At 42.0% G+C, this 26,229-nt stretch overlaps 1 protein-coding gene across 1 annotated transcript in view; it reads left to right on the plus strand.

The window, feature by feature from the left end:
• The window catches only part of LOC115433831 (signal-induced proliferation-associated 1-like protein 2), a 120,587-nt gene extending 108,851 nt beyond the window's left edge, over nt 1-11,736 (plus strand). Inside the window, exons 18-22 of the mRNA XM_030155373.1 lie at nt 1-15; nt 1,739-1,870; nt 6,559-6,676; nt 8,491-8,569; nt 9,475-11,736. The exon at nt 1-15 is cut by the window's left edge and continues 205 nt beyond it. Coding sequence (XP_030011233.1) covers nt 1-15; nt 1,739-1,870; nt 6,559-6,676; nt 8,491-8,569; nt 9,475-9,621 — 491 coding nt within the window. The 3' untranslated portion in view covers nt 9,622-11,736. The remainder of the gene's footprint in view (nt 16-1,738; nt 1,871-6,558; nt 6,677-8,490; nt 8,570-9,474) is intronic.
• The last annotated feature ends 14,493 nt before the right edge of the window (nt 11,737-26,229 follow it).

Raw genomic sequence — 26,229 nt, forward strand, 5'->3', positions numbered from 1 at the left:
CGTCCAACCTGAGGAGTGAGTAAACCAGCACCACACGATCTGACAGACGCCAGAGGAAACCGACGAGAATGAATGAAGGGTTTATGGGTCATGTGGACGTTTAGTTAGAATCAAAGCCACAAACGGGTCAAATAATACAAAAGGTCGCATATTATCTGTGGGTTTATGTAGAAAACATGTACCGGAACATAGCACAGAACCAGGACTGGAACACAGATACAGAACCAAGACTGGAACACAGAGACAGAACCAGGACTGGAACATAGAACAGAACCAGGACTGGAACATAGAACAGAACCAGGACTGGAACACAGACACAGAACCAGGACTGGAACATAGAACAGAACCAGGACTGGAACATAGAACAGAACCAGGACTGGAACACAGAGACAGAACCAGGACTGGAACATAGAACAGAACCAGGACTGGAACACAGAGACAGAACCAAGACTGGAACACAGAGACAGAACCAAGACTGGAACACAGAGACAGAACCAGGACTGGAACATAGAACAGAACCAGGACTGGAACACAGACACAGTTTCAAAGATCAAGTAAAGACACAAATACTGGTAAAAACACTAATATGTTTCCTGTCGTCATGGAAACATCATCTCTGATGGAAAGAAGCTTTAAGTTTCTTGACTTGATTCATGATGACAGATCTGCCTCAAAGGGCAAAAATCTGCACAAAATAAAACCCAATCTGGTAAAAACACGTTTAACAGGAATAAATGTGTCGCCCCACGACAGAAGCAGAAACGAAGGAGAAACAACGATCAGAGGATGAAAGTAGAAACAGACGCATTCAAAGCACCTGGAAATGAGAGAACATGAGTCAGGTGTGTTCAGGTTCTGACCCAGAAGCCCCTCCTTTACCAGTGGGCGGGGCCGAGGACGTCTTCCTGTCTCTGTGGACGTCTAAATGGGAGGGGCCGAGGCGTCCGTCACCTGTCAGTGCCGCCTCGTCTCCTCCCACTTCCTGTGAATATTCATCCGCCTTCCAGGTCTGACCACCCCCACCTGACTGTCACTGTCTGTCATACATAATGTTTCACTCAGCCCCACCCCCAGTCCCGCCTCCATCTCATCTCCATACGCTCCTCACCCACGGCCCGCCGCTGTCATTAGGTAGAACATGTCTTCGAGCAGACGTTTGAGTCTGTAGCGTCCCGCGGCCGTTAACGTGATGGAGTGATCTGAAAAGAAAACAGACTCAGCATCACCTCCAGTTCTAGGCTCTGCCTCCTCCTCTTTCTCTTCCTCCTCCTCTTCTGCTCATTCTTCTACTTCTTGTCCTTCTTCTCCTCCTCCTCTTCTTCCTTCTCCTCTTTCTCTTCATCCTCCTCTTTTTCTTCCTCCTCCTCCTCTTCCTTCTCCTCCTTCTCTTCATCCTCCTCTTTCTCTTCCTCCTCCTCTTTCTCTTTCTCCTCCTTCTCTTCTTCCTCCTCTTCCTCCTCCTTTTCTTCTTCCTCCTCCTCTTCCTCCTGTTCCCCCTCCTCCTCCTCCTCCTCCAGAGGTGGTTGACATTGGCGGTTGGAGCAGGAGGTGATGCTGACCAGAAGTCGATCAGGTTGTGTAGATCAGACGTTGAATGAACAGGTCTCAGACTCAGCTCCGTCAGGTCCCTGTTAACCCCACCCACCGACCCTGACGGACTCTAAGGGGCGGTCCCGAGGCCGGCCCCGCCCCCAGGCCTTGCTCCCTCCCTGATGCGAGTGCCTGCCTGTCTCTGCAGATGAGTTTTGGTTCTCTGACGGCTCCCTGGCGGACCGGTCCAAGTTCAGCGACCCGGGTCTCATGCCCCTCCCAGACACCGCCTCGGGCCTGGACTGGTCTCACCTGGTCGATGCAGCCCGAGCCTTTGAAGGTAACGGTCCTGGCTGACGCTGCTGCCCCGCCCCCACCCCCCACCCACCCCCCCTGATGCTTAGCGTGTGCTGTGTGAGTGCGTCTCTAGTGTAGGTCTGTGTGTGTTTGTGTTGGAAACGCTGCAGGAGACTCTCGCTGGGACACTTAAGGGAATCCTTCTGCTTTTTACACCCTCGTGGTTCAAACTCTGACCCTGGATCCGGGTCGGTCCGGCTCGAGTTGATAGTGTCAGTCTGAACACGAACATGGACATTGAACCTTAGTCTGTACCTAAACCAGCCAACGCCCACTTCCTGTCATCCTGGGTGTTTAATCTGTTCCACAACTGAAGTCTGATCCTTAAATATTTATCCATGTTAGTTTTATCTTCCTCAACTTCCTAAAACTATTGGAGGAAATAGTTTATGAAACAGAAGTGATTATCCCCTGTTTGGGTTCAGGAACCTTTGTTTGTTTTATTTATTTATTTATTTGGGACAATGCATATTAATAAACATCTTCAACCATTGCAGCTGTAAATATGCCAGATTGTAACAGCAGTGCTAATTTCCATCTGTAGTCCCTAGGCACGTTTGTCCTCAATGGATAAAAACTGGAAACATTATCAATAATAACAATAGTTTGAGCAGGAAAAGCAGACAATAAGTTCAACATCATGTTCCTCCAAACCCTGAACAGGCGTCATGTCCTGAAATACTGTATGTCTGAAATAAACTGTTTTTTTATGGATGATGCTCCATCTGCGTTTTACTTTGAAGGAAACTATTTTTTCATAAGGTGTAAAACAGGCTGTTAAATGTACGTAAACCTGATCGATAATTATCACAATAAATGTCAAAGTATCTTTACAGTTAAAGGTCGATTTTAGTTCAGATATTTATTTATTTTACAATGTTAAGGATGAAACAAAAACAATATAAAAGTTTAACTAAGACATTAATGTGTAAAACATGAAGATGATGTGAAAGATTCAGCTAGACAGAAATGTGTCGGCGTAAATTATTTGTGAAACATGGAACAAAACAAAACTTGTAAAAGACACGAGAAAAAAACATAATAGAAGACAGAACAAAAGACGATGTAGAGACACAAGACGAGGAGAGAAAATGTATGAGACAAATTATCTAAAAGACAAAACGACAAAGAAACGATAGAAATAAGACAAAACGAACTAAGATGCAACAGACCTGAAAGACAGAGGACATTATTTAGTTCATGTCTGGATTTACAAGGTTCAATAAAATAAACCAAATCAATAAAACGAGTTTGATTCTAATCTGTAATAAATGTTTGTTCAGTGTCAAAATGTAGGAAATTCAGTCAAAAGACCAAACATTCAACCTTTTCTGAGCTGAAAATGAACAGATTGAACCTGAAGACAAAGCATCTGTGTTCGTGGGCGTGTCCGTGTATCATGAGGGCGGGGTCGTCTCAGATTGGCCGTCGTGGTCCCAGTGTTTCCGTTCAGTCTCAGCCACTTCATGCTCATCACTCTGAGTGTTTTCTTTTGGTTTCAGCCACTCTCACGCCAGTGTTTCTGCCATACATCATGAAAACACTAACATGCCATGAGTTTGTTCCACTTGAACTCAGTTTGACCCCACGACCAGCGAACGCCAACGAACTGCAGCATGTGACCGTTCATTTGTCACAATTAATGAACGCTGCCGACGGTTGGCTCCGTGATACACGTTTGCCGGCAGCGCATCGTTTAACTGGAGTGAAATCAGCTGAGACGACGCAGACTTGAACTGGCAGCGAAAAGCCAGTCGTCACGGCAGCCTGGCCCAGAAAACGCCGCAGAAACGCAGCCCTGTTGCCAAGCAGAAACAGCCTCCGGGCGCACAGCGAGTACGTTGAACCAGCCCGAAGTAGAGGAGGATGAGGAGGAAGCATTTATAGCATTTATGACCAAGGTCATGTAAATCCTTCGAGACCGCCAATGTACAAGATGCAAAGAGACAGTTGGAATTGGATCAGAGCAGAAAAGCCAGGCCTTTAAAAGAGGAACGAAGGAGGAAACGGAGGGAAATCTGTGCAAACGTCCCTCTGTCAATGGATGAAACCCTCCTGGATTTAACTCTCAAACAGAACCGTCCACTGATGGAACTGTTTAATTCCTGTTGATCCACTAATCCAGTGTTTTTCAACCTTGGGGTCGGGACCCCACATGGGGTCACCTGGAATTCAAATGGGGCCGCCTGAAATTTCTAGTAATTGATAAAAAAAAACAAAAAACGTACTAATAAAAAATATATGGTGAGTTGACGGAGCCAGTCCCAATCCATATCAGACAAACTGTGGTTGTGAAACTGCAGCACTGTGGTTCTGTTTATCTGTCAAATGTTCATTGTGGTCACAGTTTCAGATGCTGCAGCTCTTTCATAATTCATAGTTTCAGTTCTTGTTTGTTCAGTATTAATTGTCCTCCTTGTAAATCCAAGCTGGACTGACTGGACAGATCCTGACCAAGGAAAATCCAATTCTCCCTTTGTGCAGTAATCTACACCTGGATTTACTGCCTCCATCCATAATAATATACATTATATAGACTAAATGTCCTCTAAAATGGACTTGGATTTGAAACAGAGGATAGAAAACTATTACAGGATCAAAAACAAATTAATTTTAGCCAAAAAAAAAAAGTCTCCATTTTGAATGTCTGGGGTCGGCAGAAATTTGTGATGTTGAAATGGGGTCATGAACCAAAAAGGTTGGGAACCACTGCACAAATCATATCGATCCATGTCAGTAATTGGTTTAAAATACAGTTCTTCATCTTTTCATGGTCATCAGATATGACCATATTTGGACGTTCAGAGGCTCCGTGGTTACCATGGAAACACCATCATCTTCTCCAACATTGATTCCCCAGTAAAACCCATGGAGTTGGATCAATGACAGTGGATGGAGATGCTTGTTTTTTCATTTAAATATATTTAATAATAAATAAAATGATCAAAAATAAAAATTAAACATGAAAAAAATTTGCCAAAAATTGACTGAAATTAAGTTACAAAAAAATAATCAAACTAGAAAAGAATTTGTATGAATTTGTACATGTATATGTAAGTGTATGCGTATGTATGTATGTATATGTGTGTATATGCATATATGTGTATGAATGTATATGTAGGTATATGTGTATATGATGTATGTGTATGTGTGTGTGTGTGTGTGTGTGTGTGTATAGATGGATAGATGTGTACGTATATGGGTGTATATGTATGTATGTATATATGTACATATTGTTGGTTTAGACAAAGGGATGAGAGCTAATAATAAGCTATGCTTCTTCTCCCTCCTTTTCGAATATGACTTTTTTTTTCTTTCTTTTCTTTTTGCATGTATCATTATTTTATGCTTCCTTGAATTTTCATTTCTATATTATGTTGTGCAAAGAACTCAAATAGTAATCAGGAAGCTTGTATCATATCCATATTCGAAATAAATCAATTTTTAAAAAAAAGAAAAGAAAGCACTTGGAGAGTGCAGACCTCCGCCAAAGCAGATCAGTGCCACCCCCCCCACCTCCCGATCACCACCAAAATTTAATCATTTCTTCCTTGTGCCAGTATCAACATTTGCTGAAATTTTCATCCAAATCCGTCCATAACTTTTTGAGTTATCTTGCACACGGACAGACAGACAAACCTACGCCGGCAAAAACATAACATCCTTGGTGGAGGTAATAAGCAAGAACATGAACAAAAACAGTCAAAGTGATCAGTAAAATGAACAAAATTAATTAAAACAAAAACAATAAACAACAAGAACCAAATAAGCCACAAACTGAACGAAAAACAGAAACCCATGTAGTATTACAGATGACAGCGGATGAAGACACTGGGTTAATGATAGATTTAACTGGAAAAGTCACTTTTTCTTCAGTTTTCTCCATTTTGATAAAATAACCTTTGAATTTACTCTGAACTTTAACGAACATCTATATGATCAGTGAATTAAATATAAGAAAATACAGGATTTCTACTGGAACCTGTCAAATCCAGAGGATAATATTGGAATAACTGCTGCTGCAGCAGTCTGCCTGGGTGTGTATGGGTTTAGAACACAAGTCCACTTCACTGCCTGTGGTTTTTCTGTCTCTTTAATCTGTTCTGTTCTGTAAATGTGGACACCAGGTCACGCAAATAAGACACTCAGATGACGTGCTGCCTCACTGCGTTCGTCGATGCTTTAATCTTGTCGATGCAGCCGTCAAACACGAGGAAAACCTTCATTCATATGGAAATCCCAGCTCGTCTCCTTTTCCTGCCTCGTGTGAACAGACGACTCCATCCACTTTGTCTTGGAGTGGATTAGCTTTCATTTGGGGCTAAATGAAGGGCCGGGTTTCCTTAATCTGCTCTATGAATATGCAGATCCTGGTATCTGGAGTCTCAGACCACAGGAAACAGCGCCGGCTTTTCCACGGGGCTTTGGGCGGCTTTAAGGGCCTGATACGGGAAAACAAGCATGACTGGATCCTGGAGCTCAAAGGGATCAGGTCCAGGACGGGGCCCGCAGCTGTCGGGGGGGGGGGGCGGTCTTTATCTGCGATTGTCTCTGAACGCTGTCTCAGTGTGCTTGTAAAGTGTGGGTGTGGCCTGTGAATGAACCCGCGGATGGTCTCCGTCCGCGTCGTCCTCCGCATTGACGTGTGCGTCCTTGTGTTGTGTCCTCCAGACCAGCGGGTGGCGTCCTTCTGCACCATGACGGACATGCAACGGGCCGAGGCGCTGCAGATCTCCAGAGAACTGACCCGACGGGTGGTGGAGGCGGAGGGGGCGGGGCTCGAATCAGAGTACGACCATGGCAGGCAACGCCTTCACAACAACCATCACACTCACACAGACAACAAACCATGACCTTTGACCTTTAACCTTAGTCTGTATTTAAACCAGCCCACACCCACATCCTGTCATCAGGGGTGGAGTTTGATCCTTCTGTGTTTATCCATTAGTTTTATGGTCCAGAACTGATCATCATCTGTTTGGGTTCATTAGTCACTGTTTCCACGTTTGTCCTTTAATGGATAAAGACTGGAAACATCATTACACACAGATCAGCTGAAGGTCATTAACGAAGGAGAAAGCAGATGATGATGATGATGATGAAGATGAACAGGCAGCATCTATGAAGTGAACCAGAGAAAACTGAACAAATACGACAAACTGATCAATAAATAAAGTCAAACTCCAGTATTAGTAAAACCTCATATCAGCAGATTAATGATCTGTTATTTAGCCTGAAATTCATGTGTTCATGAATAAGTAGGTTTATTTTTTTATTTTATTTATTTTTTAATTTATTATATTTAAATTTTTTTTTTTTAATTTTCCAGTTCAACTATTATTTCTGAAAAACAGAAAATATAAAATACATTTAAAGACAGTTTTTTGTTTTGTTTTTTTAAATGTGTATATACATATATATACATATATATACATATATATATATATATATATATATATATATATATATATATATATATATATATATATATACAGGGTGGGGAAGCAAAATTTACAATATTTTGAGGCAGGGATTGAAAGACAGTGTATGACCAATTAGTTTATTGAAAGTCATGAGAATTTATTTGCCACAAGAACATTTACATAATAGAAAATGTTTTTATTCTGTGTCCTCCTTCTTTCTCAATAACTGCCTTCACACGCTTCCTGGAACTTGTGCAAGTGTTCCTCAAATACTGGGGTGACAACTTCTCCCATTCTTCTTTAATAGTATCTTCCAGACTTTCTGGTAATAGTTTTGCTCATAGTCATTCTCTTCTTTCCATTATAAACAGTCTTTATGGACACTCCAACTATTTTTGAAATCTCCTTTGGTGTGACGAGTGCATTCAGCAAATCACACACTCTTTGACGTTTGCTTTCCTGATTACTCATATGGGCAAAAGTTTGTGAAAAGGTATGGATAATAGTGTTAGGTATGATTATGACATCAGTATGTTTGGTTTCAAAACAACTGACGTAGTGCCTGCTGAGAAAAAACAACTAAATGTTCACTGTAAATTTTGCTTCCCCCCTCTATATATATATATATATATATATATATATATATATATATATATATATATATATATATATATATATATATATATATATAGTATTTTGGGGTTTTTGTTTTGTTTTTTGTTTTTTTTAACCAGCCAACGGCCACATCCTGTCATCAGAGGTGTTTAATCTAGAGCTGGAGTTTGATCCTTAAATATTTATCCGTTAGTTTTATGGTTCAGAACTGACGTCATCATCTGTTTGTGTTCATCTGTTAATTATATTTAAATAATTGTTTTAATTTTCCAGTTCAACTATTATTTCTGAAAAATTGAAAATATAAAATACATTTAAAGACGGTTTATTATAGTTTTCATCATGAGCTAAAATCATACATTTAATGGGTTAAAAAATATGACAATTATTGAGTATTTGGTATTTTTGATTATGGCTCAAGTTGATGAAATACATAACAAAATTCCAAAAGTAAAAATCTTGTATGAATTTTGTGACATAAATACTTGTTTGTTTGTTTTTTCCTTTATGTTCAGATGGTCAGTGTTTCTTCCACGTCATAACCTCTGTTCTTTTTGTCCGTCAGCAGCGCTCCGTCCACACTGACAGGAAAAGTCAACCAGCTGGAGGTCATCCTCCGACAGCTACAGCACGACCTCCGAAAGGTGAGTCCACCACCACGCCCACCTTGCTGCCACGCCCACCACAGTTTCCTGTGTGAGGTCTGCATATGGTGTGTGTGTCACATGACACCGGTCCACCTCCAGGTCTCTGCACTCGTCTAATTCGATATCCTGTTTCCTCTCCTCATCGGCCGGCGATTCCACCTCGATAATGTGTTTAGAACGGACACAGGAAATGCACGTTAATCGAACAGTGAAGAGGACGCTTTGTTCAGATTAATGCATCCATTTACTAAACGACAGGATGGTCTGGTAAAAACAAACAGACCCAGATAGATAGATAGATAGATACAGGGGTTGGACAAAATAATGGAAACACCTAACACTGTGGCATCATAGAAGGTGTTTCCATTATTTTGTCCAACCCCTGTAGATAGATAGATAGATTTAGCAAAATGAATAAAAATTATATTTAAAAAAAAAAACAACTAAATAATGGAAGATGTGGACGAACAGAAGCATCAAAATGAGTAAAGACAAAAAATAAGCAGCAGAATTAGTGAAAAATGAACAAAATGAAAAAAAACAGAACAAAATAGGCAAGAAAATGAACAAAAATAAACATAAATAAGTAGCAAAATGAATGAAAAGAAAAGATCAATACTTATAGAATAATTATATATAGGATAATTATATATAGAATAATTATATACAGGATAATTGTATAATTACAGGAGTTCCAGCAGCAGCGCTCACACTCAAACATCACAAACAGTGAACTCAGTCCAACCTAATAACAGAACACAGTTAACTGGACGAAATGTATAAAAGGACAGAGGACATGAACGTCCAAGCAGGACGGACTGGTCCTCGATGGTCCATGTGTTGATGTGGGTCTGTCGTCACGGTGACGGAGGTTTGAAGGGTTCATGTGTGTGTGTTTTCAGGAGAAGGAGGACAAGGCCATGCTGCAGGAGGAGGTGCAGCATCTGCGCCAGGACAACATGCGTCTGCAGGAGGAGAGTCAGACGGCCGCCGCTCAGCTCAGGAAGTTCACCGAGTGGTTCTTTCACACCATCGACAAGAAACCCTGAAGGAGACGCCGGCCTCGCCTCCTCCCCCTCCCCCTCCCCCTCCCCCTCCTCCCCCCTCCCTCTAGAGGATCCGCAGCAAATAAACTTTAAGACGAACGTTGACCCTGGGGTGACGGGGGCCGTTAGTCACGCCCCCGTTTCTCAGGCCGCTCGGACCCTGGTCTGGACCTCCTCCATCAGGGCTCCTCCCACGTCTGCGGCCCAGCTCCTCCATCCTGACACACAAGACCCTTGGGAAACCTCCTCCTGGTGTCCAAGGCCGGAGAGGAATTCAGAAGGCAACCCCCCCCCCCCCAGCCCCCCCGAGTCCTGCAGCTCCTCTTACAGTAGTGGAATGTAAAGCTCATTTACTGTAGAAACAGAGAATCTACCTACTGCTCTACTGGACCCACCCAGGTCTACTGGACCTGGGTCTACTGGACCTGGGTCTACTGGACTCTGGTCTGGTGGTCTACTGTACCCGGGTCTAGTGTATGGTGGTCTACTGTACCCAGGTCTACTGTACGGTGGTCTACCGTACAGTGGTCTACTGTATAATGGTCTACTGTGGGGTGGTCTACTGTATGGTGGTCTACAGTATGGTGGTCTACCGTTAGTGGTCTACCATACAGTGGTCTACTGTGGGGTGGTCTACTGTATGGTGGTCTACCGTTAGTGGTCTACCATACAGTGGTCTACTGTGGGGTGGTCTACTGTATGGTGGTCTACAGTATGGTGGTCTACCGTTAGTGGTCTACCATACAGTGGTCTACTGTGGGGTGGTCTACTGTATGGTGGTCTACCGTACAGGGGTCTACTGTACAGTGGTCTACTGTATAATGGTCTACTGTGGGGTGGTCTACTGTATGGTGGTCTACCGTTAGTGGTCTACCATACAGTGGTCTACTGTGGGGTGGTCTACTGTATGGTGGTCTACCATACAGTGGTCTACTGTGGGGTGGTCTACTGTATGGTGGTCTACCGTTAGTGGTCTACCATACAGTGGTCTACTGTATGGTGGTCTACAGTATGGTGGTCTACCGTACAGGGGTCTACTGTACAGTGGTCTACTGTATAATGGTCTACTGTGGGGTGGTCTACTGTATGGTGGTCTACAGTATGGTGGTCTACCATAGTCCAGGTCCAGGGGCTGAATGTATGGGACCTCCTCAGCAGTCCAGACCGTCTCCATCCACAGGTGCAGGTCCTCCACAGGTGGAGGTCCTCCACAGGTGGAGGTTCTCTACAGGTGGAGGTTCTCCAGTGGACTGCAGGGGAACATGAATGTAGCTCACCTCAGACCCGTTTCTTTCCTGGGTTTCTGGTTCCGTGGTCACAGGCGTTCGGATGTTTGGGCCATTTTTCCTTTAATTATTCCACTTTTCTTTCCCTCAGTGTCGTAAACGTAGCGTCACACTCAGCGGCGAGTTCGGATTAGTTTCTTTCCAGGTGCTTTCCTTCACGTGTGCGTCTGTAGTTCGGTTCACCGTCACCGTGTCCTAGCAATAACAACGTGGTAGTTTCAGAACTGTGGTTGAAAAAGACGCGAGCACAAGCGGAACAGTTCCTGTGGAGCGGCGCCGGCGGCCGACGGGAACGGACTGTGCCTAAACCCGGGTCGTACGTGGATGGTTTGTTTCCGTTCTTTCTAAACACATGCCTTGTCTGTGGCTCACTGATCTCACGTCGTACGTATGGATGTGTGTGTGTGGAGTGTGTTCATCCGAGCAAACAGTGAACCACACCTACAATGCCAAATGTGTTTATGTGTGTACATATCTGCCACAGAAGTGTCTTGTATTTAACACTATTATTTAAGCTTATTTAACCTAAAGGTGTTTATTTTATTAAGGGTATTTGTTCTTTTCTGCACTAAGGAGAGATAAAGCTCTGTGTATGTTGTAAAGTGCGTAGCTTGCCAGGGCAAAAAAAAAACCCTATATATTTAAATATATAAATGATGATTTTGGAGATTCCAACATTTGGATGCTGCTAGATTAACAGTTTGCTGGTTTGTATGCTTTTAAAGATGTCTCTCTCCGTAAACTGTCTCATCCCTGGTGGGAAGCTGGTTGCTTTGTTTTGGTCAATTTTTTGTTTTGTTTTTTTAATAAATGTAGTTGTAAAAATTAGCAATTTTGGTGTTTGTTTTTTTGTTGTTTTTTTAAAGGACATTGACTTGGACTGATAAAGACGTTCACTTTAACATATTATTGATAGAAATGTGAAAAGGAAAGGTTTCACTGCTACATGGAACAGATGAGGCTTTAGTGTCTGTTGATAAAATCAGGCCTCACTAGTGGAAATACTGACTTCAAGGGGAAATAAGAGCAATAAAAATGAAAACTACATCCTAGAGTCACTACAGTTATTAATGTTGTTGGCGGATATGAGGCCAAAACTCTTCATTTTATTGATAATTATCACTATAATTATCGTAACATCATTTGTTTCCAGATTAAAGACTGATTTTTTCATCTTCAATTATTTGTAAGACATTCAAAACTAAAAATATGTCATATTTTTTCTGTCAGAATGTGCAGCTGCGTCTAATTTCACCTGTTAAATGTTAGATGTTATTTACGAGTTTATTTTATTTTTATCAGTCAACAGTTAAAGTATTTAATGAGTTTGTACATTTATTATCAGCTGAAGGAGCCTCTTTGTAAAGTGTAAAATTCACTGTTTACTCAGGTTTTGTCATGAACAGTCGTCGTTTAATCTGTTTTTGGTGTTTGTCAGTTCACTGTTGTAACATTTAACATTAATCATCTGGTTTCTGTTTTCAGACACTGACGTTGTGATACTTTGCTAACACATGTTTAGCTTCACATTGTAAAGCACTGCTAGCATGTGTTAGCAAAATGTACCAACATCAGAAAACTATTCATTGATTCAAAACGACAATATATGATATAAAACAACCTAAGATCTAAATATAAAGTGGATTCCATGTTATTACACAAACTATAACAGCTTTTAATGGTTTATAAAGAGACAAAATGTACATTTAATGCTAGATAGCATGCTAACTACTAGCATTCTAATCGTTAACAGTTTTCTCACTCTGTTTTTTACTCCAATTTTATTTGCTAAAGCCAAACTTTTATTGCATTAATAAAGTGATTGAATGATGGTTATTTCTTATTAAATATCATCTGACGTATAAATGTAGATCAAACCTGATGTTAAACAGAAGCTAAATGTAACATGGACTCATTATTTAGCATCAACAAGTCAATGTTATCACAGTATTTTTACATTATGACTAGGTCTGTGCATCAGCAAGAATCTGGCAATACGATACAAATCACAATACTAGGATCACGATATGATATATCACGGTATATCATGGTACTGGTAAAAAGGCAAGTTTTTGTTTTTCTTTTTTTAAATGATTATTTCCTTGAAGAACTGAATTACACCAGAAATCTGCACAAATACTAAACACATTTTTATTTGATCCCAACAGGATCTAATGTTCTGTCACAAAATGTTCCTGTGTTCAAACTGAAATTCTGTTTTACAGACATTACAGTTTAAGATCCTGTTCAAATGTTCATATTCTATTAGTTCACAACTAACATGAGAACAGTATTTTAGTTCAATCCCAACAACGGAACTAACATTGTTTAATAAGAGTGTTAAATAATAATAAATAAAATATAAACAAAAAAGAAAAACAAAACAAAAATGAACTTCTACAACGTCTGCATTTGAATAAATACCTAAAAGTATCGATACAGTACTTTTTAATATCGGTACAGTATTGTGAAATGAAATATCACGATATATTGCAGAACCGATATTTTCTTACACCCCTAATTATGACAAATGATTAATGATGTTTAAAGTGATTTCAGCCTAATTACAAACATTTCTTAATCTTAATGGGCCTTATTACCTCCGCCAAGGAGGTTATGTTTTTGCCAGGGTTTGTTTGTTTGTCTGTCCGTTAGTGTGCAACATAACTCAAAAAGTTATGGACAGATTTTGATGAAATTTTCAGGGTTTGTTGGAAATGGGATAAGGAAGAAACGATTCAATTTTGGTGGTGATCGGGGGTGGGGGGGCCCACGGGGGGGGCGCAGACCACAAAATTTCATCAAAGTCTGTCCATAACTTTTTGAGTTATGTTGCACACTAACGGACAGACAGACAGACAGACAGACAGACAAACCCTGGCAAAAACATAACCTCCTTGGCGTGGGGGGGCCCACGGGGGGGGGGCCACTGATCAGCCTTGGTGGAGGTCTGCGCTCTCCGAGTGCTTCTAGTTGTAGAATGGGATCAGGTTTGAACCTTTTTTGAACTGTTTGTGATAAATCCTTCCGATGCATCATGTTGAGGTGACGCCACCAGTGTCTGAACTTTAGGAACGTCTTCATGAGAAGTTCAGACGTTTCAGATTCACCTTCGACAGTGGAACCGCCTCCTGGGCGTCGTCTGACACCAGGTAAGACCCGCCCGTTGGACGCCCTTTGACCCTGATGCTGTGTGTTTGGGTCCATCAGCTCATTCTGACGTTGGTTCTGTATTTATTGAACAGCAGGTGTTCCAGCAGAACCAGGACATGTTTGGAACTGGTTTCCTGGTGTTTTCTGTTGCTTTAAATAAATGACAGATGTTTGTTTCCATCCACCGACTCCGGACCCGGTGAATAATTAATCATGGGTTTTCTTCGGGTGCGGGAGGAAAACATTTAGATTTGTTGCTGTTTCCTGCGTAAACGTGGAGCGCAGCTGTCGCAGTGTGGTCCAATCCATCACATCCTCTGGGGGCTGAGGGGGGGGCCGCCGCACTGCATCATGGGTACGGTCTGCTGTGGTTTATATTAAAGCCGTTTACATGATGTCAGACATGGTTATGTTTGTGTTCGACTGTAAATGAAGGAGTCGAGTTAATGAAGCAGTTTTATTAGAAAAAGTGTTTTCGCTCCTGCAGCGAGAACCGTTCTTCACTGTAGAATAAATGTTCTTCTGAATCCACAGCAACGACGCCACAAGATGGAATGGAAAATAAAAAATAAATACATTAAAACCAGTAGGTCGGTCCACAGTCTGTCGGTCCAGTGTATAACACTACAACTAAAACCACAGAAACATTCATGAAGGAAATATTATTAAAAACAGCAAAAAATGACAATAATCCTCACTGTGATGATGTCATCGATGCCCAAATATGGATGTTTATGGATAGACGTCAGCTGTTTATGTCACATGAAACCAATGAGCTGCTCTATCTGCAAAAACAATGAAAATCCAATTTTCATGGACCTTTCATTTTCCACAGAATCAGGTGAAAACAGGATGGAATTAAAAACTATGAGATAAAAGGACATGAACAGAAAAGACACAAATGTGGTTTAATTTACTTTGGATCAGACCAGGGTCCGTCCTCTGGATCAGACCAGGGTCCGTCCTCTGGATCAGACCAGGGTCTGGGTCTGGATCAGACCAGGGTCTGGGTCTGGATCAGACCAGGGTGCGTCCTCTGGATCAGACCAGGGTCTGGGTCTGGATCAGACCAGGGTGCGTCCTCTGGATCAGACCAGGGTCTGGGTCTGGATCAGACCAGGGTCTGGGTCTGGATCAGACCAGGGTCCGTCCTCTGGATCCTCGGTGATGTTTTAGTGCATGTCTAAACATCCACCTTTGGGATAAATGGACATGAAGTTTGTTTCCTGTTTCAGCTGAACATAAATCTGCTTCAGGTCCAGGTCCACACAGAGGACCGGGTTGGTCTGGTCCAGGATCTGCTGTGAGATGAGGTATTTAATCTACATGTGATCCGGTTGCCAGGACAACAGATGGAGCTCCCGCTGCCACAGGAGAAGAGTTGGAAACAGAGGATGAACGTTGGTTGGTCATGGACGAGGATGAACAGGAATGAAAGTCAAAAGGATGAGACGGACCAGGACCAAGACCAGGACCAGGACCAGGACCAGGTAATGAAAACAGATGGAAACTCATCGACAGTGAAGTACTGAATACTTTGATCATGCTCATTGTTCGTCTCCTGTAAAGAATCTGTGAAAGATGGAAACATTGGATCTGGATCCGTGTCATATTTAATCTCATTTGACTGGGACACACTTGTCCAGACCCACCCCCCCGACCCCCCCTCAGCAGATGCTCCCCTGCTGTGACTCCGCCCCGACCTGGATCACGTTACCCACAATAGGGTCCAGTGTCGCCCTGAGCACAGCTGGCGAGGTGAGGGAGGAGGCGCCATCGACTGCGGGGGGGGGGGGGGGGGGGGGGGTACCTGGAACAAAAATTAACCAAAACCTGAACATGAATAAGTTCAGATGATTTTTGACAGAGTTTTTATTTGTCTCTGAAAAATAATGTAAACTTAAAAATTACTCAAATATCGCAAAAACCTTTATGTTTAGAGGAGACGTAAAAGTCTGACTGAAGATACGAAGAACATAGAGCATGAGACAATGGAAACACTAGACTTATTATTACCTCCGCCAAGGAGGTTATGTTTTTGCCAGGGTTGGTTTGTTTGTTTGTTTGTTTGTTTGTTTGTTTGTTTGTTTGTCTGTTTGTTTGTCTGTCCGTTAGTGTGCAACATAACTCAAAAAGTTATGGACAGATTTGGATGAAATTTTCAGGGTTTGTTGGAAATGGGATAAGGAAGAAATGATTAAATTTTGGTGGTGATCGGGGGTGGGGGGGCCCACGGGGGGGCCACTGATCAGCCTTGGCGGAGGTCTGCGCTCTCCGAGTGCTTCTAGTTATTATTATTATTATTATTATTATTATTATTATTATTATTATTATTATTATTATTATTATCATTATTATTATATTATTATTTACAGATCACAGTGGATCTACAAATACACAAAATGTTTAGTAACAGGTAGGATATTGGTCCAATTACACTGATTTATATCAAGACATTTCAGGTTATTCGCATTTTTTTGTCAAAGGATAATTTGTAAATATAAACGTTTTCAAGGAATACATTTTTTTTTATACTAAAACAGATGAATATTTGTATTTGTCATTATTTATAGGTTATTACAGCAGTATTTTCTTGTTCTGATCCACTTTAGATCATGTTGATCAGAATGTGGAACTAAAATGATTTTAACTCCTTTTATTATTCATATATTCAGTGTTATTTTTATATTTCATAAATTCGTCCCGTTGGAGTGGATTCTTTGGGGCTGGTTTTGGTCCACAGGCCTTATGACTGACCCCCCCCCCCCGCTGTAGGTGGGCATGGCTCAGGGGTCAGGGGTCACTGTTAGTCTGTTTTTTTATGGTTTGTTGTTGAATTTTTTTAGTATTTATCTGATGTTATTCTTATTTTATTAAACTTGTTAGTGTATTTTTGATCAGGCAGACTCAGGCCCCCCAGGGGTCCTACAGGGTCCGAACCTCTGCGGAAGGCAGGAACCGGTCTGTGTGACGGTAGTTCGGTTCTGAAGCCGCAGAACCTGTTCATGAAGTGCCGGTGAGCTGTCCGTGTTCCTCTGTGGTTCCTCTGTGGTTCCTCTGTGGTTCCTCTGTGGTTCCTCTGTGGTTCCTCTGTGGTTCCTCTGTGGTTCCTCTGTGGTTCGTGGACTCACCTGTTCCAGTCTGACGGTAACCCCCTCCCCACCTGAGTCACAGAGAACAGACTCCAGGGGTTCCGGTTCTGGTCCAGGGTCAGAGGTTCGGTCCTCAATGGTTCAACCGCTTTAATGTAACGGACTGATCTGGACTCAGATCCGCTTCCTCCTGAACATCTGGACCTCTGCCTCCTGTTTTTACCTCAGATCCACTGACACAGACGACAGGAAGGACTCCTGTCCTCCTCCTCCTCTCCTCCTCCTCCTCTCCTCCTCTCCTTCCTCCTCTCTCTCTCTCTCCTCCTCCTCTCCTTCCTCCTCTCCTCTCTCTCTCCTCCTCCTCTCCTTCCTCCTTTCCTCTCTCTCCTCCTCCTCTCCTCTCTCTCTCCTCCTCCTCTCCTTCCTCCTCTCCTCTCCTCTCTCCTCCTCCTCTCCTTCCTCCTTTCCTCTCTCTCCTCCTCCTCTCCTCTCTCTCTCCTCCTCCTCTCCTTCCTCCTCTCCTCTCCTCTCTCTCTCCTCCTCCTCCTTCCTCCTCTCCTCTCTCACCTCCTCCTCTCCTTCCTCCTTTCCTCTCTCTCCTCCTCCTCTCCTCTCTCACCTCCTCTCCTTCCTCCTTTCCTCTCTCTCTCCTCCTCTCCTTCCTCCTTTCCTCTCTCTCTCCACCTCTCCTTCCTCCTCTCCTCTCTCACCTCCTCCTCTCCTTCCTCCTTTCCTCTCTCTCCTCCTCCTCTCCTCTCTCTCTCCACCTCTCCTTCCTCCTCTCCTCTCTCTCTCTCCTCCTCTCCTCCTCTGGTACCCTGTAGGTCAACAGTACTGGTGGTGGTCTTTGTTAACCCAGGTCTGGACTGATCCGGTCTCAGGTTCTTTATTGTGTTCCACAGGTTTGTTATTGGTCCGTTTTTTGTTTGATGTCTTTCCTGACTCCGCCCACTTCCATTGTCTGGGTTTGGGTCCGGCCCCTTCAGTCTGGATGGTTCAGTGTAAAGAACATCAAACCTGCACAGTTTTTTTATCATGTGTTTTTAGGGGGCGTTCTTCATGACTCTGTCCATGTTCAGACGTTTCCATCCCATCGATTATTGACTCAAACTCAAACCAATCAGCTTGTGTGTGTTGTCGTCGTGCATCTGAGCTTTAACGTCAGCTTTAACTCCACCCTGGAGTCGTGCCTCCTCTGCAGGTGAAGCTCCTCCTCCACCGGGGGAGGTTCAGACGCCTCCACCTGACTCCTCCTCTTCATCCTCATCCCAATGGGCCAACACCTCCTGTCACTCAGGTCACAGGAGGCCCCGCCCCCTCTGATGATCCGTGAGTTGCCGTAGAGACGAAAAAAGGTTAAAATGAAAAACACAATGAAGGATCAGTTTTCTAAAGGTCATCGCTGACAGAAAATCAGACACAAAACCTGAACAGATGAAGATCTGAGTCACATGGAAACAGAAGAAGAAACGAACGAACGAACAAATGTTTTATCTCAAACATAAAAACTGCAATAAATAAATAACCAATAAAAGCAAATCAGATAAATAAAACAAAAAACAGCCTAATTGTTCAAAAGATATAAAGTACTGGATACTATTTTAATGTTATTTATATCGATAAGGAATGGAAACATGTATTTAACCAACATTTCAGTATTTACTCATTTTATTCACTATTTACTGGTTTTTAATTTGAATTAATTCATTTTCTGAACTGTTTAGTCGTCGTCAGGATAATGTTTAAATATTTAAATGATCTGATTTTACAAAATTTTATGCTCTTTAGTCATTTTGTTTGTACTTTCTTTCATTTGTTTTTGGTGATTTTATTATTTTTATTTGACACTTTTTGGTTTATTTCTGTTAATTTTGTTAATTTTTTGTTTCTCTTTGTTGTCATTTTGCACTGTAGCGGCACTTCCTGTTAGTTCAGTCATGTGATCTGGTCCTCCAGTCTGGTCCAGTCTGGCCTGGGTTGGTCTCATTCACAGTGGTCTGGTCTGGTTCAGTCCAGTCTGGTCTGGTCCATTGTGTTCTGGTCTGGTCCAGTCTTGTTCAGTGTGATCCGGTCTCTTCTGATCTGGTTCTGGTCCAGTTTATTGTGGTCTGGTTTCTTCTGTTCTGGTCCGGTCTGTTCTGTTTCTTCTGTTCTGTTTGGGTCTGTTTTGGTCGGTTCTGTTCTGGTTCTAGTTCTGGTCCAGTCCAGTTTATTCTGGTCCAGTCCAGTATGTTTTGGTCTGTTCTGTTCTGGTTCTGTTCTGGTCCAGTTTGTTGTGGTCTGGTTTCTTCTGTTCTGGTCCAGTCTGTTCTGTTCTGGTTCTAGTTCTGGTCTGGTCCGGTTTGTTTTGGTCTGGTTTCTTCTGTTCTGGTCTGTTCTGGTTCTAGTTCTGGTTCTAGTTGTGGTCCGGTCCAGTCTTGTCTCTCAGATACAGAATCAGAACAGATGAGTCGTCGTCTTATCTCCGCGTCCTTGCGTCGTCCTTCTTGTCCCGAAGCTGTTGGTTCTTATTGATCATCGATGGGCCGCCGCCGCAGACGGCCCCACCTTCAGGCAGACATTGGGGGTGGGGCCAGGGGCAGGGGGGGTGGGGGTTGGGAGGCGTTCAGGTCCACATCGCTGCAGACTCTCCTTTCTGTTCACTCATTGATTATGTTCCTCTGGATGTTTCACAGGGTCATGGGAATATTGATGACTGCAGGCTGAGTATTTGGTGTGAAAGTGGGGGCGTCTAGTCCTGACCCCCCCCCCCCCCACCCCACCCCACCCCACCCCCCATGACCCATCATCAGCAGTAAAAGCTCCACTGGCGCCTCCATCGATCTGCTCCGAGGAAACGGACACAGGAAGGTCACAGCGGCGTTTCAGATGGAAAACAGACGAACCACCTGAAATATGGACGAAGAATGAAACCAGGTGAAGTTTTAATCAGATTAGAGATAAATGAGTTAATCTGATTAAAGGAATCAGATTAAACACAGGCTTGAACTGTTCAAACAATTGAAACCTCTACAACATCCATTAAAACCAACACAGGGTTCTTTCAGATTCACTTCTGTTCATTTTGTTTTGGTCATTTTGTTGTTTTCTTGTTCATGTTGTGATTTAAGGTTAAACGCCTGAAGTCGATCTGAGACCAAAATGGAGCCTTTATGTGGTCCACAGGGGGCGCTGTGGCGCTTAAAGCTTCAGGACTATTTAAACAGATTAAACAGAAAAATGACTGAAATAGTGTCTTTGGTTTCTGTAGGCGGGGCCAACACTGACTGTATTTACCAGAGGGTTTGGACCAGAGTCACATGACCAGAGTCAAATCACTGGATTTAAATCGCCGTTTTTTTGGATTAGAGCCTAAACTCGTCCGTCCAATGATGACTTTTTGTCCCGTTCTGTTGGAGTTGAGGCTCCATCATCTGTATCGTTCAGATCAAGTCCAACCTGTTTAACATTACGGTCAGTGTTTAGTCATGTGATCGATGTTTCCAGCCAATCAGTGCCTCTCTGAGCTCCAAACAGGAAGTACCGACATCCTGAATGTCAAAGTGGTTTAATCCTGATTCTAGAACAGAATCCAGTCTGGTGTGTGTAGTGTCAGTAGAGGAGTGAAGATGATGACGATGATGATGATGATGATGATGATGATGATGATGACGATGACGACGACGACAATGATGATGATGACGATGATGATGACCAGGCACTAGCGCCCCCTACAGGCAGGACAGTTGGTCTTTAAACACCTCGTCACATCTCCAGTGGATTGGACTTTTCTTCAAAGCCCAAACCTGTGATGAACACGACCCCGGATTGGATTTTATTCAGTAAATCCAAAACTTACTCAGATTCTTCTATTTTTATTGGTATTTTTTAAATAATTCTCTTTATTAAAGTTTTTCTCTTACATAAACAAACACAGTGAACGCCAACAAGAGGACGTCTCTACTTCACTACCAGGTCAAACTCAGATGTCATTTATCTGCAGAACTAAACAAGTCCATGAACGGGTTCCATGTTTGATTCTATTTCCAGTTTCCTTTTCAGTCAAAATCATATTTTTTCAAGCTGTAAATGTTTTTGGATGATTTTGGACCTTATAAATTATTCCAATAAGCTTTGACACTAGGACAGTTCCAAAGCATGTCAGATTCTTCTTTGCATGGTCTTCAGTGTGGGGTGGAGGTGGGGAGGGGTCATCCTTCAGTCGACCTGTGGTAGATCATCTGGTTCACGTCATGATTAAAGACAGAATATTAATAATCCTGATAATGATGATACCGTCGTCCCCTCTTCCACACCATCTCCTGAACCGTTCTACCTCTGTCGTGTTGTGATCCGACCTGAACTGAAGTCGATCGGGTCTTTTTATCTTCAGTGAAACCGTCGACAGAGATAACGAAGCCTCGTTGATGATCTCTAATAAAGCAGAAAATGCTGGATGGTGATTAGTGGTTTTAATTAGTGTGTTTAATATCAGGACTCTGTGTTCACCGGGAGCAACGATGCAAACTGTGAATATGAGTATTTTCCTGAATAGTTTATTAACCGGTTCAATAAGTCCAGATTAACGTGGATGCGTTCGTGTGGCGGTGACAGCTCAGTTTACGATGTAGAAACACAGGCCGCTGTTAAAACCAACTGGAACCAGGACCAGGTCCAGATCCATTAAAAACCCCGTGGTCACAGTTTACTGAACCCCATCAGGACTCGACACCAGATCATATGAACAACAACGATTTTAAATGTTCTGCCACTAAATTTATAAAATATTTTTCATGCAACTAACCATCTACTTTCATCACATCTCACTGAGAAAGAAAACTCTAACATTAAACTTTAAGGAAATATTGATGTTTCTGTTTCGAATCATCATGAACGACATCTAACAGCTGTAGACATGATGTGTCCCAGTAGTTTTGTCCATATAGTTTATCTGTTGAAATCCACATCAGGTTCACCAAAGAGGCTCAAATGAAGTAAAACGCTGACTCTGAAAACTCAGAGTCACTTCTGTTCAGTTTCTAAGAACAGATTGATGAGGAGTGGTTTTACCAAAGTGTGAACAGTGTGAACAGAGTGGGATGGTTCTGGTCACAGTTGGAGTTGACAGTTTTCACTGATGTTCACACAAAGAACAAAAACTGGAACTGGAACGATATCAGTATCATTATTATATCAGACTAGAAAACTGATGGAAGCATTGGAACAGATGAATAGATATAAAACCCAGATAAACGGTGAGTTCATGGTCGCTGTTGTACTTGAACACATCGTCTAACTGAGCTGTGATTGATTTTCCTTCAACACGACTGGACGTGAACAGACTGAAGGTTTTTACATCTGAACAGTTAAAGAACTGAACTGACACAAAGACAAACCATGTCCAACACAGACACCAGTTCTTCTGTTCTACGGTTCTTCAGTTCTTCCGTCTGTACAAACACGGTTCATTTTGATGTAAAAATGTCCTTTTTTGTGTATTTTGACATTGAAATGAGGCATTCCAGTTGACAAAAACTAAAACCATTTCACTCTTTGTTCTCAGATGTAAATCCTGATCTGGAAAAGCAGCGTTGACACTTTTCCACTTCTCTGTTTTAACCCTTCGATGCCTGAGTGCCTGGACCCTCAGCTCTAACAGAAATGACCCCAGTTTAAATCAGTGTGTTTTAATGACACTTCTGTCATTTTGTCAGGTTAAAAATAATCATCTGTATTATGTTTTTGTCACAAAACATTGATTTCATGTTTGAAATATCTTTTATTTTTAATTTTTAAAAACATTTTTAACAATTTTAAAATGTTTTTTTTATATTTTGAAAATTTGAAAAGCAAAGTATATATCACATGTAATTGATAGTATATAATATATAATATATAACAGCAACAGAACAGTGAGTGAGTCCTTTGGTTTTACTGTTGAATGAATCAAAGGTTCTGATGTAATTCTATTGTAAATGAATGTGGGTCATTTTGACCCAAATATGGAAGCTCAGGGTAGTAATACAAAAACTACAATTACATAAAATCTATAAAAGGTAACTAAAAAATGTAACTGTCATGATGTCAATAACATGTTCTTTGATGAATACCTAGAATATGAAATAATAACTTTTCCTGACAGAGTTATAACAATAAAACCACCTGACTGGGTCATTTGGACCCATTTCTGCATCTAAGGCACAGGTGTCAAACATGCGGCCTGGGGGCCAACTCTGGCCCACCAAAGGGTCCAATCCGGCCCGCGGGATGAATTTGTTAAATGTAAAAATTGCGCTTCAGATATTAACAATCAATGGTGTAATCATTTTATTTCAGGTTCCACATACAGTGCAATTATATTTCAAGTGGGTCAGCCCAGTAAAATATTATCATAATAACCTATAAATAATGACAACCCCAAATTTTCTCTTTGTGTTTTTGGTGTAAAAACATAAAATTACATGAAAATGTTTACATTACCAAACCATACTTTTATAAAAAAAAATGTGAATAACCTTAACAAATATGAACAAATGAAAATGTCCTAAGAAAAGTAAATGTAATTTCACCAATATTCTGCCTGTTACTAAATTTTTTGTGTGATTGTAACGCACATGTGTAAATGATAAAGTGATAAACCGAGGCATAATATTGTTAAAACTGCACTTGTTTTTCTTCAGACAATTCAAGTTGTTCATGTTATTCAGATTTTTAAGGAAACGTTGTAGATGTAAACCTGATCAGAATATAAGTTTACTTTTTACACTGTTACAAATTGGGCTGAATGTGGAACTGAACTAAAATGAGTTTGACACCCTGATCTAAGGGTTAACTCTGCTCACTGTACAGGGGAGAACCACCTGGACAGGGGAGGGGTCGTCTTAGGATGCGACACAAACACTGGAGGACATGGAGTCGCTCTCATGACTCATCCAGTGACGTCAGTCCTCGGCCAATCAGAGGCCTGCAGCCTGATGATGTCACAAGTTCAGCTGGACTCAGATCACTTGGAACCCCGAACGAGTAGGTGCTAAAAAAAGTACCCGGTACCAGGTTCTATCAGCTGATGGAAAACCATAAACAGGTGAGGTGGAGTAGGTGGGCGGGGTTTAGAAGCTGAACAGTTAAAGGTCAGTGGGTTCAGGTCAGACCTTCTACATGTGAAACAGGTTCAGTTCATCCTAGAACACGTCACTGATGCTTTAATGAATCCCAAACTGAACCAAAATAAATATATGTGTTTAAAGTCACTGCCCTGCAGATCAGGAGAAAACACGCCTCATTACATTCTTGTGTAAATAAACACGTTGACCTCTGACCCCGTCGTTATTTCACATTGACTGTTTTTCTAATCGATGACCTGCAGCGTGAAGAGACCCAACGTATTTCCACACCACGACAGAGTGAGACCAACGGCTTCAGACCAACCACCTCAGACCAGTGACCTCGGTGGCTGCGTGGCCCTAAGCAGTCGTTTAGTTCACTTATGGGGGGGGCAGTGCAGCTTTATTTGTGTTCCTTCAAAATAACAAATGTATTTTATGGAGTAAAACACTGATCAAACACTGGATGTTCTGTTGTCAAAGATGTGAATGAGTTAAATGTTTAGAGTTGACGTGGCGTTGGGACGGCGTTCCTCTTCAGGTTCTGATTGACGCTTCCGTTGTTCTGAAAAGGTGAAGGTCGTGGATTCAAACCCTCAGACGTTGTTAAGTCGAGATCCGCCTCCTCCCTCCAACTCGTGGTTTGTATAATTGTGTCTTTTCTTGTGACTTCCTCCTTGTTTCCATCTGCTTGGGGTCGGGTTCAGCAGCTGGAGGGGTTCAAACCGCCGCCACATCTGTGAGGATCAGGGTCAGGTTTCCATCACACCACCCACAATGCACTGCAGCGCTCTGTTAGCGCCGCCCAAGGCTGAAACTAGAGCGAGACAAATGGGCAACGGGCCAAAGTCCTGAACCGCCACATACCGTTGATACAAACGTCTCCTCATCAGTTCCTTTGTGTCGACATCGTTCCAGGATGTGGGTCGTTAGGACGACGCTGTTGCTGGTGGCAAATGAAAGAGGAACCGCTGAGAACCGGTCCTGGCTCCGTCTGACGCAATGACACTTCCTGTTGGGGTTGAGTACCATCCTCAGAGTCGACTTTTGGATCCATGAAGGTCGATACGATGAGGAGTCAGAGCAGGAGGAAACAGATTCACTGATTCAAGTCGAACTTTACAGCGTTCTGAAGAAACTCCAGAGATGGGAGTAGTTCAGGGACATCTGAGACATGAGAGCAGGGGGATCAAACATATCGCCCGTGGTCCAAAACAGGCCCGCCAAAGGCTCCAGTCAGGCCCATGGGATCAAAGTGCAAAAATGACACTGAACATATTAACAGTCAAAGGTGCTGAACTGGTTTAGTTCAGGTTCCACATTCAGACCAATATGATCTTTTGATGATTTTAACAACTTTGTACGGTGACCTTGAGTTTCCTTGAGCACCTTTAAATAAAATGTATTATTATTATTATTATTATTATTATTATTATTATTATTATTATTATTATCATTATTATTATTATTATTACTAGCGGCATTGTACCCATGGCTAAAACACCCTCCTGTGGTGCAACATCGATTGGACATGGGACACCGGATGCCCAGATGGACACAGAACGTGCATTATTATGTAGAAGATATAAGATAGAAGAAGATTATATAGATAGATATTATTATTATTATTATTATTATTATTATTATTATTATTATTATTATTATTATTATTATTATTATTATCTAAAGTCAAATAATATAACATAAAAATTGACTACTCATTTTGTTCTTGGTTTAATATGAAAAAAATATTACATTATACCTATAAATAATGACAACTCCAAATTTTCTTTTTACTGGCGGCATTGTACCCGTGGTGCCATTATACGATAGTGCCCTCCCATGGTGTAACATTGGGACACGAGTCGGACAAACACACACCAGACACAGAAATGTCCATTATAGCAGGATTTTAGTGTCAAAAAATAACATTACATTATGAAAATACTGACATTAACAAACTATCCTTTAACAATAAAATGTGAATAACCTGAACAA

Source organism: Sphaeramia orbicularis, chromosome 15 (assembly GCF_902148855.1).
Source record: "Sphaeramia orbicularis chromosome 15, fSphaOr1.1, whole genome shotgun sequence".
Taxonomy (NCBI): domain Eukaryota; kingdom Metazoa; phylum Chordata; class Actinopteri; order Kurtiformes; family Apogonidae; genus Sphaeramia; species Sphaeramia orbicularis.